Here is a 17220-nt window from a genome sequence, read left to right as displayed (position 1 = left end):
AGTGTTCTGGTTTGCGAACTTTTTTCAGAAGCCGAACGTGCTCCGTTTTGAGTGCCACGCTTCCGTTTTGAGTGTTACGCTGAGGTCTGTCTGTTTTTGCTATATTATTTTGCGTTTCTGTTTTTGTGGCTCTTTTTTTGTGACTGTGTGGAACCTAGTTCAGCTACTAGATTGACTGTGTGACTGCAGTACATTGTTTATTGCTTTCATGTTATGGATCAATGGTCTAGTCAGATAGTAAAATTCATGTTCAACTGCTGTTTTAGGGGTTGTTTTTATAAGTCTGGAATGGATTAAGCCATGTTGCATTACTTTCTATGGGAAAGCGCACCTTGGTTTTGGAACGCTTTGGTTTTGGAACGGACTTCCGGAACAGATTAAGTTTGAGAACCAAGGTACCACTGTATGGCCAAACCAGAGATTCAGAGATCCAAACAGTCTGTGCTTGCCCACTTCCTTCCTTGCTTGTTCTTTTCTGGTCAGTGGTTCCCATTTTTGGGCAGAAACCATGCAGGGGATTGGACAAATCAGTTTTCCTTTAGTCTCTTTTTGGTTGGTTGGAGCCATTTCAAGGGGGCGGGGGACAAAAACATGGAGCGGGGGGGGGGGATCACGGATTTGAAATGTTACCATAGGAATCAATGGAAATTGTGGACTCGTTATACAAACACTTGCCTAGCAAATGATTTCTAAGGAATGCACTGTGTTCAGGAAGCGAGACCTGTGTGTTTTTCTGTACAGTGGTACCTCGTGTTACAGACGCTTCAGGTTACAAACTTCACTAACCAGGAAGTGGTTAAGAACTTTGCCCCAGGATAAGAACGGAATTTGCGTGCCAGCGGCGCAGCGGGAGGCCCCATTAGCGAAAGCACGCTTCAGGTTAAGAACCGTTTCAGGTTAAGAACGGACCTCTGGAACGAATTAAGTTCTTAACCCAAGGTGCCACTGTATATACCGTGTTTCTCACAAAAATAAGACGTGCCTATAAAATAAGCCATGGCACAATTTTCTTGAGGCAATAGAATATAAGACATATCCTCAAAATAAGACGTACAGTGGTGCCTCGCTTCACGAATGCCCTGCTTAACGAAATTTCCGCTTAACGAAAGGTTTTTTCTAGTGGAGGTTGCCTCGCTAGACGAATTCGTTTTACGAAGAATTCGTCTAGCGAATCGCGGTTTCCCATAGGAATGCATTGAAATTCAATTAATGCGTTCCTATGGGCAAAAAAAAAAATCAAAAAATTTTTTTCAATGCATTCCTATGGGATTCGCTAGACGAATTTTTCGTTATAAGAAAAGACCCATGGAACGAATTAAATTCGTCTAGCGAGGCACCACCGTACTGGGGTACTGGTAGTGGTGGGAGCAGGTCTGCATGGTGCTTCTGCAGCGCGCGCCGTGCCCCAACTGAACAGGAGCCGGCAAGGGCAGCAGCGCGCGCCGCGCCCCGACCTAGCAAAACTCTCTGAAAGCTTAATAAAAAATAAAAAAAGCTTAATAAAAAAATAAGACATCCCCTGAAAATAAGCCGTGGTGTGTTTTTTGGAGGAAAAAAAAAATATAAGACGGTGTCTTATTTTGTGAGAAACACGGTATAATCCGCTGTAGTTCTTGTAACAGCATGGTGAGAGCACACTACAGCTGTGCTGGTTGGGTTCTGAAGGGCACCAGGTTAACAAAAACGGAACTAGAACTTCGATTTTACAACCTAAACATACACAGAGCAAGAATTAGTAACGACTTGAAACAGCATCAAAGCCGGCACGTGGCTTAAACCACCCAAGTAAAGCCCTGTCCGTTTCAACAGGAGAAGATTTTGACCAGGCTCCGTGCCCTTTAGGTTCAACCACTACCACTTCCTTCAAAAGTTAGTTCTGCACTGCTTACCACATCCCTTCCTATGCTCTGCTTTCAGGAATTCTGCACCAAGGTTACACCCTCCCAACACTCAGCAACAGGACTCTTCTTCAAACTGTATAAATGACGTAAATTAAACCATTTCTCTTACCTTCCCTATTTTGTTCTCTTTTTTTGCAAGCCGTAAGGAGCCCCAGAAGGAACTGACCCACATCCAGACACTCTGGAAGTGGCATTCAGTAATTCCTCTCGCAGATGAAATTTGATATTTCTTGCTTGCAAGCTTGCTTTAACAACAAAGGGTTGTCTCCAATGCCCGTCCTACTTTTAGCGGACCCGCCAAAATCAATGGGCACAGCTCAGTTAGGTTCATTCACTTCAATGGGTCTGTTCTAGCATTGGAAAACCCAAAAGCCCAGATATTTTGAAAGCACGATTCTGCAGCCAATTCAGCTGTTCTCTCTCCTGTGTTCTACAACTGACAGTCAAAACACTCCTCTTTCTTATCAGACAGGAACATCTTTATTTCATGGTTTCCAAAAACAAAACGCTTCAGACAATATTTCGGCAGTTTCATCCTCTGATCTGGATTCCGCCTGGATAAAGCAGTTTGGAATTAAGTCTGCTTCAGTTGTTTAAAAAATGGTAATAATCTGAAACGCACACAGACACCCATAGCCTACGGTGCTCCAAAAAGCCAAGACTCTCTTCCACTAACCTAAGGAGAGAGAAAAAGAGAGACTCACGGAGGAACACAGAATTTGCCAGTCCCACGAGAAGGCGTGGCCCAAACAGCCAACCGGCACTCACAGAGTGCCCTGTTGCATTTTTGAATTTGCCAAATTCAAGGAGTGGAAGTGGTGTGCGAGTGGAAAATCGACAGGACAGTGACATGTGAAGAAATGGCATCTTTGCACCTGTGTGTGCAGGTTTTTGAGCCACGTTGTCACCCACAGCCTCAGCAGGAAGAGGGGGCAGAAACTGTGCAGAAACTGACCCATATCAGCACAGTAGCACTTCCTGAAAGGCCTCTCTATCACAGCTGGAGAGGGTGGTGAACCAGCAACTATTGTAAGCGGCAGTGTACCAGGGAGTAGGGGAGGCACAACGGTGACCATGAAAAGACCTGGAAAAAATCCCCTATAGGCTGTAACACAACTCGGAATGGAGATAAAATCAAAGCTGAATGCCCTGCTAGGGAAACGTAAGGAGAGAAGCTCAGCCAGATTCTACAACAGAGAAGGAGAACCTTTGGGCCCTTCCTAGATGTTGCTCAACTACAAATCCCATCAGCTCCAACAAGCATGGCCAATGGCCCACATTGATGGAATTTGTAGTTCTGCAACATCTGGAGCAGAGAGTGATCACTACTCCTTTGTTTGAAATGCAAAGAGTCCAGACCCTGCAGAAACAGAATTTGATAGGCGGCACCCTTGAAATCTGAAGCCACAGACCACCCCAACCCTGGATGATTTAAGCACGATCTTCCTCCCTCCCCCCTCCATCTCTCTCCCTTTCCCCCCCCTCCGAGAGAGAGAGAGAAACTCAATAAAGTTTGACAAGGATGAATGGCATTTTCTTTTCATTAAAAAACAACCCTTTATATATTCATTTCACGTCTGTTGAAATCACAAGAGTAAAAGGGGCGGGGTGGGTGGGTGGGGAGAGACTGGGCAGAGAGTGGGGGAAATCAAAAACAGGGAACCAATACAAACATACATCGGTTGTGGAGCTGCCCCAGAAGTTCATAATCCTCCAAGGAGCGATAAGAGGACTGGGAAATGGGAGGGAGGGAGGGGGAGAAGAGGGCTCAGGGAGGAAGGGATATGACTTAGGAACAAGCTTCCCCAACCAGGTGCCCTCCAGGCACTGCTGGACTCCAACTCCCATGAGCCCCCAGCTAGCATGGCCAACGGCCATGGGAGATGGGAGCAGAGGCCTCGGAAACGAAATGGAACCCACACTCTGGGGGGCACCAAGTCAGGGAAGGCCGACCTAGAACGTCATCTACTGTGTGGCTTGGAAAAGCATCTCTGAAAGACAGGGGCAAGGCAGAGACCTCGCCTCCCCCGGGGGCTGCAAGCGTCGCAACCCGTCCGGCGCTGCTTCTTCGCAGGGGCCTCCCCCCCTCGGTTTCAGCTCCCGTCATCTTCCTCCATGGAGTCCGACTCCATGTGGATCGCCTCCCGTTCGGCTCCTGCCCGCTCCGTCACAGAATAGTCTTGCGTTCTGCAGTAGCACAGAGAGGAAGGGGTTGGGAGACAAAGTGGGACGAGAATGATCTTCTACCACCCCGAGGAGGAAAACCAAGGTTTGGGGGGGCAGGGGGACCCCCTGAGGTGGGCCAGGAGCCTGACTCTGGATAATGCAGACTCCTCTGATCCCAATAAGGGTCTTTCCCCGTCCCTTGGATTTCCAAATTCTGTCCAAAATTGGGTTTCTGAAGTTATATGGACTGCAGGGTTTTTTGTTTGTTTTTTTAACACTCCCCACCCTGGGAAATTCCCCTAACTGCAGCAGGGACAGCCTCTGGGGTGTGGAGGCACGGCATCTCCTAAGCAGCACAACCAAACCCACAAGAAAAGCCAGAAAGAACCCCTACTCGTTGTGGGTGTCTTCGGGGGAAGCCCCTCCCTTGACGTCCCCAGAAGTCCAATCTTCATCTCCATCCTTGTTCTCTGCCGCACCTTCTCCTTTCTGGGCTCCCGACTCCCCATTCACAGGAGCTGGGAGGTCTGGGGAAGAAAAGAGATGTCAACCCCCCAGGCGATAGAACAGGAAGGGGCAATCTGTTGTCAGGAGTGTGGGTCAGCAATTAAAAAAAACCCACGGTGTCCATGAAATAAACTCTTTATTCAAAACAGTGCAGAACTAGTGATCACAGCCACTCTTCCCAGTAGGTCTTGCCCCAATGAGGCAGTGGTGAGGACTTCCCACTGCTCTCTAAGGCTCCTCCTCTCCAAGGTCTTTCCCAAGCAGCTGCAAATTGCGTCTGCACACAACCAACCTCTGCTATTTTTTTTAGTTTCGCTGTGTGTTCTAGGAGACCAGGGTCATGGGGGTAACCAGGGGGGTGCAGCTGCACCCCCTAAATCAAGTCAATATAAAAATACTTGACTAACAGACCAGACACCGTTGCAGAAAAATTGGTTCTGCCCCATCGAACATCCTACTCCCCCTAACATAAATCTTGGCTATGCCCGTACCCGTGGGGAGGGGAGTTGGTCACAGCTGGAGGAGGAGACTCTCTGGATTCTTCAGCGGCCGGACTCCTCTCTGCCTCTTGGCCTCCCTCCTCAGAGTCTGAACTGCTCTCTGCCACAGCCTCTTCCTGCTCAGTAAACCCTGTTGATTCTTCAATGTCTGGCACCTTGTCCTCTCATTCTGCTCCCTCTTCTCTCTCCGACCACTCCTCCTCCTCCTCCCACAAAAAGGTAAAGGACCCCTGGATGGTTAAGTCCAATCAAAGGTAACTCTGGGGTTGCGGCGCTCATCTCGCTTTCAGGCCGAGGAAGCCGGCATTTGTCCACAGGCAGCTTTCCAGGTCATGTGGCCAGCAGGACTAAACCGCTTCTGGCGCAACAGGACACCGTGACAGAAACCAGAGCGCATGGAAATGTCATTTACCTTCCCGGTACAGTGGTACCTATTTATTTACTTGCACTGGCGTGCTTTTGAACTGCTAGGTTGGCAGGAGCTGGGACAGAGCAACAGGAGCTCACTCCGTCGCAGGGATTCGAACCGCCGACCTTCTGATCGGCAAGCCCAAAAGGCTCAGTGGTTTAGACCACGTCGTCACCTGCATCCCTATCACCATCACACAACCACTCCCCTGGCTTTGAGCCTTCTTCCCATGGGGTTTTCCTTGGGGGTTCCCCAGCTGGTGCCTCCCACCACTCCCTCTGCATCCAGCCAGTCCCTGACATCTGTCATAAAAAGATTAAGCTCCTCCCAGTTCCTCCATCACTGCCCACTTGGGTTACCTCCCTCCCAGCCAACTCCAACCCCATTCAGAAAGGATTTCTCTTGCCGCCAGCCCCTTACCAGCACTCGTCTCTTCCTCGCCTGTCTCATTCTGCGTTTCTCCTTCAGGCAGCTTCTCCTTGTCTTTGTCCCCCTCCCCTTTGTCCTTCTCCTTCTCCGAATCAGTCCTGTTGACTTTCTGGTTCGCCCCGACCTTTGGCCCCAGGACACGGGACTTCAGGCATGTGTAGACCTCGGCTGCCTTCTCCATCACTTCTTTGTTGGCCTTGTAACGCCGAATCTTATTACAAACAAACAGGGCATTTTAGACACTTTCAAATTGGGCACGGTAGTGTCGATATAAAATGCAAAAGGCTCTACCTTGGTGGATTCAAAACGGCAAGCTTATCAAGGTACAGCTTAGTTCTCGAACGTTTTGGCTCCCGAACACCGCAAACCCAGAAGGGACTGTTCTGGTCTGCGAACTATTTTTGGAAGCCAAACATCCGACTGGGCTTCTGGTTTCTGAACGTTTTGGAAGTCGAACAGTTTAGCGCAGCGTGGGGGGGGGACTTGCCGAGCGGGTGGCTTGGTGACCGGGCGGCTCGTGGGCCGGATAAACGGCCTCCATGGGTTGCCAATGTATGCTCTAGCAACTGAGCTACCCAGCTTGGGGTAAATGTTCACTAAAAGATGCTGCTTCTGGCAACCTTGAAAGTTGGCTAAGAGAATGCAATTGCTTTTAACTGCTTTAATAATGTTTTAAATTACCCCACCAAATGATCCTTCTCCTGTGAAACTCAATGGCTACTGCACATTTAGGTTCAGAGGCCATGAGCCACAGGGGAGCTACAGCAGAGGGGTGTATGACTGGTCACTGCTCAACTGGGGCAGCCCTTTGGGACCTGACTCTGCAAGACCCCTTCTTACACGCTTAGGATCCTGGAGAGATAGGTGGCTTGCTAAAAGGAAAGACGTGTCGCCCAGCAATATTTTATATGGGAAACGCGGCTTCGTATATAATTAAACTAATAAATCGAAGCAGAGGAGGCCATTGTAAGCAACTGAGTTAATGCAGCAAGAAAACAGCATTAAGAGACAACATACTCAGGCGCATCCGAGGGGCACACACAGGGTCAAGCAGGCAGCAGGGGGGGGGGGCGTAGCAACGGAAGCAAGGTTGTAAAAGGTAAGGGAACCCTGGATGGTTGAGTCCAGTCAAAAGCGACTATGGGGTTGTGGCGCTCATGTCCCTTTCAGGCCAAGGGAGCTGGCATTTGTATGCAGTCAGTTTTCCAGGTTATGTGGTCAGCAGGGCTAAACCGCTTCTGGCGTAACGGGACACCGTGACGGAAACCAGAGCGCATGGAAACGGCGTTTACCTTCCCGCCGCAGCGGTACCTATTTATCTACTTGCCCTGGCGTGCTTTAGAACTGCTAGGTTGGCAGGAGCTGGGACAGAGCAACTGGAGCTCACTCCGTCGCACGGATTCGAACCGCCGACCTTCCGATCGGCAAGCCCAAGAGGCTCAGTAATTTAGACCACAGCGCCACCCACGTCCTCAAGGATGTGCACAAGTAGTAGGGCCTCCTCAATCCCACCCACCCCCCTCTTACCTTTTTCAGAGTGGCCACGACGTTCGTGTGTTTCTGGAGGATCTGAGAAGTGACTTGCAAGCTGCCCAGTTCTTCCAATGCACTTAGACACCTCTTGATGTCCTAGAGAAACAGGATTTTGGGCACAGTGACCATTTGGCCCACCGGAGGTCACACAAACTCTACTTACGCTAATAATAATAACAACAAGAACAACAACAATAATGGTAATGATGTTTAGCCGTCCATCTCACTGGGTTGCCCCAGCCACCTGGGTGGCTCCCAATAGAACACCATAAATACACCATAAATACATCAAACACTAAAAACATCCCTAAACAGGGCTGCCTTCAGATGTCTTCTAAAAGTCATGTAGTTGTTCATTTATTTGACATCTGATGGGAGGGTGTTCTACAGGGAGGGCGCCACTACCTAGAAGGCCCTGTGCCTGGTTGCCTGTAACTTCACTTTTCGCTGTGAAGGAACCACTAGAAGGTCCTTGGCACTGGATCCCAGTGTCCGGGCTGAGTGATGGGGGTGGAGACGCTCCATCAGGTATACAAGGTTTATACCATTAGAAGCAGCACCTGGGGGTGTCCTGTTTCCTGGCCTGTATCAACTCAAGAGTGCAGGTGGAAAGGGGTAGGGTTTATGTCTGGATGTCCCACTGCTGTTCGTTGGATTGGAGAAGGGGAAAACAGTGGAACAAGAGACCCATCCCCTCGGCTCCAGGGCTGGGGACCTGCAGCCCTCCACTTATTGATGCACCTACAACTCCCATCAGCCCCAATCGGCATGTCTAACAGTCAGGAATGGCAGGGGTTGGAATCCTGCACCATTTGGATGGCAGCAGGAACCCCACACCTGCCTCAAGTGGACACCACAGAAGAGTTCTCCAGCAGCGGAAACAGCAAGCAAATCCTAAAGGTGGGCAGGAACCTGCAGGCAAGCCTGGGACTCGTAAGGGGAGCTGCCCGGGGGGGGGGGGGACAGGCTCAAAGGAGAGAGGGGCTCCTGCTTACCGGATTGTCGACTTTCAGAGCAAACTTGATCTCGCTGTGCAACTTCTGGAGTTTCTCCTCAATCGTGGGTTCTGTAGACAGCACAAATGTTTTTTGAAAGCCGGGAAAAGCAAGTCACTTCCCCACCTACTACCCCCATCACCAAAGCAAACTCCTACTCCAATTACATATCCCCTTTCTCTCCTTCTCCAGCCCTTGTTTTTACCTTTCTTCTTCTCCACCCTCCTTTCCGGGAGCAGCTCTGACTTTTTCCGGCCTCGTTCTGCTTTCAAAGCTCTAGAGACAGAAGAAAAAGAGGGTAAGAAGCAGAACTGATGCTACGGAGCGGGCTGTGTCTACTCCATGCCTAGGGGGAAAAATGCAAACGGGCAACCCAACACTCCCTAAAATGCCAAAGCCTGCAGCTAGTTGGTTTGACTACTGCAATGTGCTGTATGTGGGGCTGCCCTTGAAGGTGGCCCAGAAACTGAAGCTAACAAAGAACTGGGTGCACGACTCTAAAACTGGGACTGCTTGCTGGGCACATTCCTTGCCAGTAATAAAAAGGACTTCACTGGTCACCAAACTGTTTCAGAGCCCGATTCAAGACCCGGGCGCTGAACTTTAAGGATCTGAATGATATGGGTGGGCCCATAAACGGGCGAAGGAAAGCTGTATTAACAAATTCAGCTCTCAATGTATTTGGAGGAAATTCCTACCAAAGGGAACGTAAGCTTAATGCTTGGCACTGGTTTTCTCTCCCAGCTCACCGCAGAAGCTCTTCCTAAGTATGTTGTGAGCTCTATGGATGAAGGGTGTCATACAAAGAAGAAGAAGAAGAAGAAGAAGAAGAAGAGGAGGAGGAGGAGGAGGAGGAGGAGGAGGAGGAGGAGGAGGAGGCGGGGGAGAAAAGTTGCCCCAAGCAGTTTCATCAAACTACATTAAACCTCCCTCTTCAAAGCATGTTGGGAACTGACTCAGGTATACTGGGCTGAGGTATACGGCCTCGGCCCAGTATACCTGAAGGAGCGTCTCCACCCCCATCGTTCAGCCCAGCCAACTGAGGTCCTCCTCCGAGGGCCTTCTGGTGGCCCCCACCCTGCGAAAAGTGAGGTTACAGGGAACCAGGCAGAGGGCCTTCTCGGTAGTACAGCCCTCCCTGTGGAACGCCCTATCAGATGCCAAGGAGATACACAACTATGTGACTTACAGAAGACACCTGAAGGCAGCCCTGTTTAGGGAAGTTTTTAATGTTTGGTGTTTGATCGTGTTTTTAATATTCTGTTGGGCTGGGTAAACCCAGCCAGATGGGCGGGGTATAAATAATAAATTTGTTGCTGCTGTTGTTGTTGTTGTTATATAACCTGTTCCGGGTCTTCTCGTCTCCTTGGCCCCTCTTCTCCTTTTGACTCTGTTTCCTCGAGATCTCAGCGGGCTGCTGCTTCTTCAAAGGCTTTTTCACCTGGAGGGGGAAAGAAAACAAGAAGGTCACAAGATAGGCGATCACATCCCAGTGAAAAACCTCCCAGGCTTCCCCTGCTCTTTGATATCTGGAGGGCTATGGTAAAATAGCTGCTTTCCTATGTACAAGCTCAGGACTGCAGTGCCTCAAAGCACAGCCACTCCCCCTATGGACTAGCCCAAACACTGCCGTCTTCATCTGAGGCCCCAGCCAGGGAAGGTACGAGAATGGGCCTTTTCAGTGGTCTCACCTATGGTCTGTATTTACAGCTTTTATTCCCCATTTTCTTCCTGTTAATCATTCTACCCAACTCCTTTATATACTGCTCTCTTCTATTTCAGTTATGTTTCCGTCATTTGCCTGCAGCGATTTATATAAGCCTTTCCAACATTATCTTACTTCTCGGTCTGCATCTGGTCCCTACCTCAATGCAGCAAGTTCGCCAGAGCCAATACAGTGGTGCCTCGGAAGTCGAACAGAATCCGTTCGACTTCCAAAACATTAGGAAAATGAAGGTGCAGCTTCGGAAGCCATGGAAGCCGCATCGGAAGTTCGGGTTCCAAAGAACGTTCACAAACCGGAACACTCACTTCTGGGTTTGCAGTGTTCAGGAGCCAAAACGTTCGAGTCGCAAGGTGTTCGTCAACTAAGGTATGACTGTAGTGGGGTAGAAGAGCTGGGGGGGATTTACATCTCACAACCAATGTTCCCCTTTGGTTTCAGATAGCACATGGGCAGACGACTCTAAAAAAAAAGCCTGGGGCACAAATTTTTGCATCCCTCTAGCAGCTATGGCGGCTCATTGACCAGAAGTAATGTATTTAGCATTAACTCTGGAAGTGTAAGGTAAAAGGTAAAGGACCCCTGGATGGTTCAGTCCAGTCAAAGGTGACTATGGGGTTGCGGCGCTCATCTCGCTTTCAGGCCGAGGGAGCCAGCGTTTGTCCACAGACAGCTTTCCGGGTCATGTGGCCAGCAGGACTAAACCGCTTGTGGTGCAACGGGACACCGTGACAGAAACCAAAGCGCATGGAAACGCCGTTTACCTTCCCGCCGCAGCGGTACTTATTTATCTGCTTGCCCTGCCATGCTTTCGAACTGCTGGGTTGGCAGGAGCTGGGACGGAGCAACAGGAGCTCACCCCGTCGCGGGGATTCAAACTGCCGACCTTCCAATCGGCCAGCCCAAGAGGCTCAGGTGTTTGGACCACAGGGCCACCCATGCCCCTGGAAGTGTATAAACTAACCTGACCAAACTAAGCCTCCTGGTGTATATTGTGCTCTAGGATGTGATTTATGACCCTTTAGACTGCAGCTGACTTTGTTATGATGGAAGGAATTTAGGCCACGAAGAGGCTGAATGAAATGGGACGCAGCTTGGCATAGTGACGATTATCATAATAGGCACAGAGTTGCATTGGAGATGATGTCTTGGCATCCTGATGGCTGGGCATTACATGGTTCCCTCTCCGAGAGACTGCGGTTTGATTCTGTTATCTGTGCAAAGGAATGTGACCTTGGGCAGAGTGGGCAGAAACCAAGGAGCTGTAATGAAATCAGCCAACGGGGATTTGAACAAGGATGAGAGAATATTTAAGTTGGAAAACGACACCGAACTCTGGAGGGAAAAAAAACTTATTAAAAACCCAAGTAAATGATTTAAGTGAAAATGGGGGAAATAACACGCATGCTGTTATTGAATATATACACTAAGGTTTACTTGGTTTATTTGCCATTTGCAGGGACGTAAAGGGGCAGTTGATGGAAAATATTATTGGCAATTACTGAGATGTCAACTAGAGATTAATTGAGAACTAATGCAGCAACAGGGGGTCTATCTTGGACATATCTTGTAAGGAGAAAGGGGCAACTGGTTTTGGAAAATTGTATTAAATTGCATCAGTTCGGTAATGATTTGCAGTAATTTGGAAAATCAAGAAAATTGGCAGAAAAGAAAAGCCTGGGGCTACGTTCAGAGCAGGGAAGTGGGTAATGGTCACTGGCAATCTGCGTGAAGAACAGGGTTGTATAAGTCCGAATCAGATAAGTGTTGGAGATGTAATGAGATTGAGGGTATGTTTTATCATATGTGGTGGACTTGCAAAAGGGTAAAAAGAGTATTGGGAAATGATATATAATTAATTGAAAAAATGTTTAAAAGTACTTTTCAAAAAAACACACAAAAAAACCAGAGTCCTTTTTGTTGGGGATAATTCAGAGGAAAATTCCCAGGTGTCAAAAAAGAATATTTATGTACACTACTACTGCAGCTGGTTAGCGCCCAAAATGGAAAACGAGCGAGGTCCCAGCTAAAGAAGAATGGCAACTTAAACTGATGGAATAAGTGCAGCTTGCAGATGTAACATACAGAATAAGAGAACAAGAAGAATGTACATTTAAATAAACTGGAAAATGTTTGCTGAATATATGGGTGAAAATTGTGTTCATTTAAAAACGCTTGTAGCATTGAATTCATATTCAACAGTGAAAATAAGTTCTGATGGATGTAACAATGGGTTACTGAATGGTTTTGTTTATGTAAAATACGCAGGGATGGACGGTATGCAAAAGGAACCATGGAAAGAGAAGAAGGGAAGTCATCGATTTAAGGTTGTTTAAATGAAAATTTGGAAATGTAAATCAGAAAATTTAATAAAAATTTACACACAGAGAGAGAGGGGGGGGGTACCTTGGTTTAAGAACACCTTAGTTTATGAACAACTTGGATTAAGAACGCTGCAAACCCGGAAGTAGGTGTTTTGGTTTGTGAACTTTGCCTTGGACTCCAACCCATTTTCCTTTGCCGTTGGGCCAGGCTGGCTGAGGCCAGTGGCAGTCCAAAAGCAAACGGAGGGGCCACAGCACCTCTGCACACCCAGGGTCCTGAGCCTGAAGTGTTCTGGGATAAAGCTCAGCCTGGCCCCCTTCCCACGGGGCTCCCATCCCATCCCTGCCTTGCCAGCTCACCTCTTTCTCCACTTCTGAGTCGGAGGATGACGGGGCCTTGGGCCGCCCCTTCTTGCTCTTCTTGGGGACCTCGTTGTCCACGCTGCTGTCGCTGTCCGAGTGCTCCACTTCTCCCTTCTCGGCCTTCTCCTTTTTTCGCTCCTTCTCCTCCCGCTCCTGCTCCCGGAGGCGGCGCATCTCCTCCTCCTGCTCACGCTTCCGCTTCTCCTCCAGCTCCCGGCGGCGCTCCTCGTCGCGCCGTTTCCACTCACTGATGCGGTCCACATCGCTGTCGCTGTCGCTGTGAGGGGAAGCAGGCAAGGAAAGCAACAATAAATGACTGCTACTCAATAGTATGGGTCCGCTCACCTCCTAGGACCAGCAGGCACTGCCGAGCGCCAGACCTGTTAAAAAGATCGCACGGAGCCTCAATGCGGCAACCGCGGCAAGCCACATCCTTGAATGAATGTCCTGCATACATGCTACCAGACTAGTCTGTCCTTTATTTCAGTTGCCTCCACTGCTTGGTCCCTAGCTCAGGGAGGGCTGTGAGAGATAAGAGGTGCACTTGTGCAGAGAGAGAGAGGGAAGATATACATTTGTGACGGTGTGTGTGTGTGTGTGTGTGTTTTCCTCCTCTAATCTAGATTCCACCTGGATAAAGCAGTTTGGAATTAAGTCTGCTTCAGTTGTTTAAAAAATAGTTATAATCTGAAACGCACACAGAGACACCCATACCCTACGGTGCTCCAAAAAGCCAAGACTCTCTTCCACTAACCTAAGGAGAGAGAAAAAGAGAGACTCACGGAGGAACACAGAATTCGTAAGTCCCATGAGAAGGCGTGGCCAAAACAGCCAACCGGCGAGCACAGAGTGCCCTGTTGCATTTTGGAATTTGCCAAATCAGTAGCAGGAGTGGTGAGCGAGTGGAAAATCAACAGGACAGTGACATGTGAAGAAATGGCATCTTTGCACCTCTGTGTGCCATACTGTTACCGGCAACGGGGGGGGGGGGCGGCAGGAAGAAAATCTGTGCTTTCTCAAGATGGCCTGCAAGGCACTGCTAAACGGAAGCCTCTATGATGCATTTCTCAAAGGGCAGGGGAGAGAGAAAGGCAGGCCAGAACACTTCCTGACCTGCCCCTTCAGAGCTTCTCCAAGCTTTGTGAGAGGTGCACTTGTGCAGAGAGTGTGTGGAAACATACTGGGAAATATACTGTATACATTTGTGACTGCATCTCTCTCTCTCTCTCTCTCTCTCTCTCTCTCTCTCTCTCTCTCTCTCTCTCTCTCTCTGTGTGTGTGTGTGTGTGTGTGTGTGTGTGTGTGTAAGAGACAGAGGGAAAGAGGAATGTTCTGTGTTGTTATCAGACAGCAATAATAATAATAATAATTTATTATTTATACCCCGCCCATCTGGCCGGGTTCCCCCAGCCACTCTGGGCGGCTTCCAAAAAAACAGAAATTCTAAAATACAAAAATCCATCAAACATTAAAAGCTTCCCTAAACAGGGCTGCCTTGAGATGCCTTCTAAAGGTCTGGTAATTGTTCTCTTTGACCTCTAGTGGGAGGGCATTCCACAGGGTGGGTGCCACTACCGAGAAGGCCCTCTGCCTGGTTCCCTGTAACTTGGCTTCTCGTAATGAGGGAACCGCCAGAAGGCCCTCGGAGCTGGACCTCAGTGTCCGGGCAGAACGATGGGGGTGGAGACGCTCCTTCAGGTATACCGGACCGAGGCCATTTAGGGCTTTAAAGGTCAACACCAGCACTTAGTGTGTGTTACTAATCATTGTGTGATCTCCAGAGTCAATGATCAACAGGACGTAGGGGATTTCCCCTGACAAGCACGAGGTTATCGGGAGGGTTTGGGAGGGAGGCAGCAATGGCTGCACTCTCTCCCAAATTCTGTGCTCTGCCACCCCACCCCCAACAGCCACTGTGCAATTGATGCCCACGGCACCTTCTCTAAACTCGAGGCGTGCCCGCTGGTCCTAGGAGGTGAGCGGACACCTGCTCTAGGACCCCGCATTAAGCAGCGATGGCTCACAACAGCCCCACCTTCGCTCACCTGTCGCTGCTGGAGCTGCTGGGAAGCCTCTCTGCCTTTGGCTTCCTCCCACGAGGCTTCGGGGGCGGCTTTTCCGCTGCTGCCGGGGGGGAGGAACAAGTAGAGAATTAGCTATAGCCATCTCCTAGCCACCCTGTTCCTCAAGTGAAGCAACCCACCCACACCCCATGGAAAAAGCTGCAGGCTTTTCTTGTGACTTGGGGAAGGGCATGAGCGACATAGGAACTCGGCTGCAGCGGAGGGAGAGAAGGGAACCGTTCGGACTGGGCATTGCAGATGCCCGAGAGTTTGCTTCTATTACACTCTTTGCATTGTGCATGTAGACTATTAATCTTGAGAGGGAACAATCTGTCTTATTGATGTAAAAATGCTTCCAATGTGCAAGGGAACCAACAAATAGGAAGAGTCCTGCTAGATCAGTCCAGTCCAGCAAGCCCTCAGCTTATACAGGGGTTACGTTCTGGGGGGTCGTGCCTAGAGCCAAAATTGTGTATAGTCAAAACATATTGGGTGCAATGTGCCCAAGTCTTTTTCCTTGGGTGCCTGGCCTCTTTTCCCCCTCTTTTTAATTTTAATTTTTTTTGGCCAAGTGCATAAAGCTGGATGTGCGCAAGTTGTGGGCTTACTGTCCCCTGTTTCTAGTGCCTCTAGGAATCTCGCAAACAGGGCAAGAAACAGTCCTCCCCCATCAAATGGCACTCAGGTGTGTGCGTCAGTAGAAGCATTCTCTTGATCCCTTGAGAAGGATCTCCTGCTTTTAGCCTTGTATTATTCTTACCATACTGTTTTATGGTTCATTTGGGATTTCATACTTTGCAAACAGCTTAGAAGACAGTCTAAGCCAGGCATCCCCAAACTTCGGCCCTCCAGATGTTTTGGACTACAATTCCCATCATCCCTGACCACTGGTCCTGTTAGGTAGGGATCATGGGAGTTGTAGGCCAAAACATCTGGAGCGCCGCAGTTTGGGTCTAAGCATTAGGCAGTATATAAATCAATATACAATATATTGTATATTTATATACAATATAAATCAATAAACAGCAGCAGCAGTTGTAGTGCTGGTATAGTAGCAATGATAATAGGTTATTTACTTCTGAGTTTTCCATCTGTTTTTTAAGCACCAGAAGGCATGTAAACCCCTCCTCTTTCCCTCACAAGGACAAATGTGCCCGATGAACACTACAGCAGACCCAGGGGGCAATATTCAATGGGCTTCTCTGGTTTGCACAAGGATTTGAGCTTGTGCAATGAAACTTCTCAACATGTCCTCCCCAGATCTGCTTCAGAGGGTTGGGAGAGCCCACAGACCAGATTGGGGGAGGGAAAAAGTTTTGTCATGCAAGAAGAAATCTTTGTCAGGAAAGGAACAGGTTGCTTGGCAATACAATGGAAGGAATACAAGAAACGACCAATTGATGCGCCAATTGACACACGACTGTACCCAACCTGGAAGTGACTTTAAAAATGGCAAAAAACAGCCCTAAAAGAGGCCAGAAAGGGGGGAAAAAGGCACGAAAGCAGCACCCGGCAATCCCACAAGTCTTTGCAAGTGCAATCCCAAGAGCCTTTGCAACAGATCATTGAAGCCTTTGGAGAGTTGGGAGTTTGAGCAAGGTTTGGAGGGAGTGGTTGTGGCAGAGCTTGGCCCAAGCACTGCTGGTTTTTTAAAAGGGGTTTCAAAGGGTTTCCAGAGGTTCAGAGGACGTTATGCAGGCTTTTCCAACGGTGTTTCCAAATACACACGATTCCACCGACGAGCCACAACCGCCCGCGTAAATGGGGAGTTGCCTGTACAGCATAGCATTAAAGGCAAATGTTTCGTCAGCACAAGGAATTCTGCTTGCACAATGGAACATCCCCCCTCCCCTCCCCCCCACTGTGCCCTCCAAAAGTCTGCCCGGATGACTTGACTGACAGCACACATGGAGGAGAGGGCGAGAAATCCTGTTGCACAAGCAGAAAGCCTTGTGCATAAGTGGGACTAGCATGGGCCGCAACCTAACATCCCACAGCTCTCTTTCGCTCAGCAGGGATGTGGAGGGAGGAAGCATGACAAGTCACAGAGCAGCTGGTGGCGCTGCTGGCTGGCACTGCTGAGAGCTGAAGTCCAAAACAGCTGGGCATAGAAGCCTGCAAGAGCCAAGTTTAACCCTAGCATTGTTTGCACCACGTGTGGGGAACCTTTGGGCGTCCAGATGCTGCCAAGTTAAAATAATAATAATTGTTTTTTTAAAAGAAAAATAGATAAATTTAATAATTATTACTGTGTTCTTGCCAATTTATTTTCGCAACAAAGGAGTTTCTGACTAAACAGCAGGAAAA

General features: G+C 48.9%; 1 protein-coding gene across 1 annotated transcript in view; it reads right to left on the bottom strand.

The window, feature by feature from the left end:
* Positions 1–3397: 3397 nt before the first annotated feature.
* HDGFL2 (HDGF like 2) overlaps positions 3398–17220 on the bottom strand; it is a 32852-nt gene continuing 19029 nt past the window's right edge. Inside the window, exons 8-16 of the mRNA XM_035120000.2 lie at positions 14896–14974; positions 12848–13127; positions 9784–9881; positions 8646–8716; positions 8441–8511; positions 7440–7541; positions 5904–6123; positions 4462–4594; positions 3398–4088 (exon numbers count right to left, since the gene is read on the bottom strand). Of these exons, the coding sequence (XP_034975891.2) occupies positions 3995–4088; positions 4462–4594; positions 5904–6123; positions 7440–7541; positions 8441–8511; positions 8646–8716; positions 9784–9881; positions 12848–13127; positions 14896–14974 (1148 nt within the window). The 3' untranslated portion in view covers positions 3398–3994. The remainder of the gene's footprint in view (positions 4089–4461; positions 4595–5903; positions 6124–7439; positions 7542–8440; positions 8512–8645; positions 8717–9783; positions 9882–12847; positions 13128–14895; positions 14975–17220) is intronic.

Source organism: Zootoca vivipara, chromosome 6 (genome assembly GCF_963506605.1).
Source record: "Zootoca vivipara chromosome 6, rZooViv1.1, whole genome shotgun sequence".
Classification (NCBI taxonomy): domain Eukaryota; kingdom Metazoa; phylum Chordata; class Lepidosauria; order Squamata; family Lacertidae; genus Zootoca; species Zootoca vivipara.
The sequence above is the reverse complement of the archived record's forward strand: the minus strand, read 5'-3'. Positions and strand labels throughout refer to the sequence as shown.